This window comes from Cucurbita pepo, chromosome LG04 (genome assembly GCF_002806865.2).
Source record: "Cucurbita pepo subsp. pepo cultivar mu-cu-16 chromosome LG04, ASM280686v2, whole genome shotgun sequence".
Classification (NCBI taxonomy): domain Eukaryota; kingdom Viridiplantae; phylum Streptophyta; class Magnoliopsida; order Cucurbitales; family Cucurbitaceae; genus Cucurbita; species Cucurbita pepo.
Genome location: NC_036641.1, coordinates 3,030,222 through 3,034,248, shown reverse-complemented (window position 1 = coordinate 3,034,248; position 4,027 = coordinate 3,030,222). Strand labels below are relative to the sequence as shown.

At 33.7% G+C, this 4,027-nt stretch overlaps 1 protein-coding gene across 1 annotated transcript; it reads right to left on the bottom strand.

The window, feature by feature from the left end:
- Positions 1-674: 674 nt before the first annotated feature.
- On the bottom strand, positions 675-3,694 carry LOC111792793 (polyol transporter 5-like). The gene is made up of 3 exons (XM_023674382.1): positions 3,479-3,694; positions 3,043-3,390; positions 675-1,889 (listed from the first exon to the last, which is right to left on the bottom strand). Exons 1-3 carry the CDS (start codon positions 3,620-3,622, stop codon positions 828-830), a joined length of 1,554 nt encoding a protein of 517 aa, XP_023530150.1. The 5' UTR covers positions 3,623-3,694; the 3' UTR covers positions 675-827.
- Between the last annotated feature and the right edge of the window lie 333 nt (positions 3,695-4,027).

Below are 4,027 nucleotides of genomic sequence, written 5' to 3'. Positions count from 1 at the left end.
GAACAATTTAAAACATGCCATACATTACAAACTCAACCTACCTCACTTCTCAATGGCCACTTGAAAATTTTATTAAAATATTTCTAGATTCTTTTTACAAATTAGAGCCCAATTACTACACTGCGTTTACTAGTTTAAAATGGAGAGTTTTGGTAGACCAGTAATAAAGGCTTTAAGCTATTTAGAGGACTGAAAGTTATAAGAATTGTCAGAAAAATTGGCAAAAATCAGAATTTAATTTGGATCATCCAATTGAGGTAAAAGAAAAAGTCCAGCAATCTGATATTTTAAAACATCTCTCCTCCAAGACTCCACGTGTCATCCTTTAAATGGCTCATATTGCTGACTCAATTGCTACATTATATGGTTCAATTATTTTCATTCCACTTTGTTTTAGCCATACTTCAGTCAATAGGCATTAAATTCTGAACTTTACACTAAGAATTCTTAATTACTTAATGACTAAAGTTAATTAATTTAAGTTTAAGGACCAAAAAACCTAAATCAAAATTTTAGGTGGTATACATTGGTCATGACCAATAAATTTATACGTTGTGGGTTGAATACGGCAAAAAATCAAAATTGTAAGTGATACTCATGTGATATAAAAGTACTTCTCTTCGACCCAGAGATCAGGGGTAGGAGATCGGGAGTTAGAGTCACTTATCCCAAGATGGAACCAAAACATAAATCCTATTTAAGATAATTTGTCCCAATAAGGTTAACACACATGTTGGGTATTCCTAGTACATAGCATTCAGAAATTAAACCTAATAATTGGAAAAGATATATGTATTAATTAACTTAATAAGAATACTTATCATATACTAATTATTGGATGCCCCACCTCCACTGTTCATCCTGCCACTTCCACCCCTATTTTTCTTCAACCTGCACATAATATTACCAAAAACCCCCTGAACATCCTCCAAATTACGACCTCTCGTTTCCGGGAATACCAGGTAAAAGAACAGCCAACCCACCGCCGTAATCCCGGCGTACAAGAAAAACGCGCCACCGATGGTTATCGCACGGTACAGGGACAAAAACGTCATTGTCACAACCGCACTCGTAATCCTATTTACGATTATACCCACGCTCACCCCTTGTGCGCGGAGCCTCAACGGGAATATCTCTGAGCTGTAAACAAACACCATGGGCCCCAATCCGATTGAGAAAAATGCCACGTCAGCCAGAATCGTAGCTATGCAAACCACTATGGCCCACCTCACTTTCTCGTGCGAGTTGTTGATGATTGTCAGACTCGTCGCTAACATTGTCAGTGAAACTACCTTGCCGGCCACACTGGTGAGGATCAACGGCCGCCGTCCGATCCGGTCGATGAGGAACGTGGCGATTAAGATGGAGCACGTTTTGACGATTCCGACGGCGACGGTGGCGAGTAGTATATGACTGGAAGAGGTGATTCCGGCTTTCTCGAAGATTCTCGGGCTGTAAAGAACGACGCCGTCTATGCCGGAGGCTTGCTGGAAGAAGTGGAGTCCGATGGCGGCGATTAAGATGTGGCGGACGGCCGGCGTTGGGTGGAGGAAGAGTTCTTTCCAGACGAGTTTTTGTGGCTGGGGCGGTGGAACGACGTCGTCTGTGACGTTTGGGTGAATTCCGGCGGCGATTTTGATGTCGGCGAGTCTTTGTTGCGATTCTTGGAGGGAGATTGAGACTTTGTCGAGGACTCGCTTAGCTTCAAGGATTCTGCCTTGCATGAGGAGCCAGCGTGGCGATTCGGGCATTGCTAGGACGATTATTACTAAAAAAGCGGAGGGGATTATGCCGATTCCGAGCATGAATCGCCAGCTCAAATGAGTAGGGAGGTTGGAGAAGGCCAAATTGGAAACGTATCCTAACAATATCCCGAAATTAATGAAAACCTGTAAATGGAAAAAAAGGCAACATGTGTTTATTGCTAAGTCAGGGAAATTTGTCAGTACTATTTAATTAACTATTTTATTTAAGATTATATATATTTAAATATCCCTCACTTTTCCATACTTTAAAAAATGTCATCATGCTTACGTGGCAAATATAGTTTTCATTTTGTTTCAAAAATATTTTTTGTTAGTGTTTAAAATAATGTTTATTAATACACTTCAATTTTTAAAAAAATTTCAAAACTATTCTAGTGTTAAAGTAGTATCAATATTCTTTACTTTTTAAAAAATATTTAAATTCCTTTTTACTATTAATATATGAAAATCTTTTAATCTTACCTTTCAAAGTTTATGAATATTTTTTAAATATAATATTAATTTTTAAAAATTCAAAATTTTTTAAAATATTTTTTTAAGGATATTTTTAGAAAAATTTCATCCAAAACAAATTATAAGAGTATTTTTAATTTTTTTTAAAAAATTTATGATTATTATTAAAATATTTGAAAGTTTATAAATGTTTTTATTAATGGAGTTTTGATTAAATATAAAATTAAATTATATGTATAATAAATTCAAAAATCTTGAATTGTAAAATATGTTGAATAAATCAACCCATTACAAAAGTATTAAAATACTTTTAAAAACTCATATCAAATAAATATAAATTTAAAAGTTATGACATTTCTTAAATATTTTTAAAACTTTAGAAACTAAATAAATTTATAGACTAAACTTGAAATTTTAACTGACAATATAATATATCTTTTAATAATATTTCAAAATGTAAACAATAGATAAATAAATGTGACATATGGGTTCCTAGTATATAGTTTAATAATATATAATTTAATAACATGGTAAATGGACAGGTCCATAATATATACTAAAAAGCTTTTCCATTATTTCTCTAATATTTTGAAAATTTTAGAGCTACAAAATTGCAATTTTTCTTGGTAAAAAAAAAAGAAAAAAAAACATCTATAAAGTTAAAGGGATAAAAACTAAGTCAAAAAATCCAAATTCATTTTAAACATAGGAACTAATTAAATAGATGTTTTTTTTTTTTTTTTTTTTTTTTTTTTTTTTTTTTTTTTTTTTTTTTTTTTTTTTTTNAAAAAGGACAAGAGGTGTAAAGTCGATAACGATGGACCTCCGGGAACGAGGTGAGGCAACCGCGAGTGGACGCCGGAGAAATCTCAGCGGTGTAAACAGAAGCAATCAAACCGGCGAATCCAGTTCCAACGCCGGCGACGAATCGGCCAAACATGAGAAACGAATAGTTAGTGGCGAAACCCATGAGAACAGCTCCGAAAAAGAAGAATCCGGCGGCGAGAGCCATGGTGTAACGGCGGCCAATCAAATCGGAGATTCTCCCGGCGGCAGCAGCGCCAAAAATAGAGTACAAACTTATAATCCCAACAAGAATCTCCACCTTCACGTCGGAGATCCCAAAATCCTTCTTAATGAAAATCACCGCTCCACTCATCACACCAACATCTGTTTCAAATCCATAACTCAAAATTTTCAAGAAATAATCTGTGAAAAAAAAAAAAAAAAAAAAAAAAAAAAAAAAAAAAAAAAAAAAAAAAAAAAAANAGGACGGAAGCCATGGAAGCCATGGTTGCACAAGCAATAGCATAGTTATTTCGCTTGGGGTTGATTGGAGAACGGGAATCCGCCGGAGTTTTCTCGCCGGAAATTGCAGAGGGCTTGTTTTCCGGGTCGGTCATTTTGTTGAGAGCTAGAAAGGGTTTGTGGGATAATAATTGAGCCTCTCATTGAGACTTATAATTAATTAAATTGGCTATGCATATTTACTATATTACAAAGATCAAATATTTGGACATTAACTTTTATCCTAATCTTTTATATCAAAATATCATTTAATTTCATATGATAATAAACAATAAAATTTACTTAGATGTAAATTTAAGAAACTATATATATTAAATTCTTTCAACAATATTTTATACTAAACATTAAATATCTTCAATAAACTATATATTTAAAAGAATGGAAGAAATAAAAAAATGAGGATGTTTATTAGGATAATTTTGAATGATTTTTTTTGGCGTGTAGTGTAATTGACACCGTGGACGTAGAAAAGGAGAAATTGGATGTTTGGATGGTGGGTG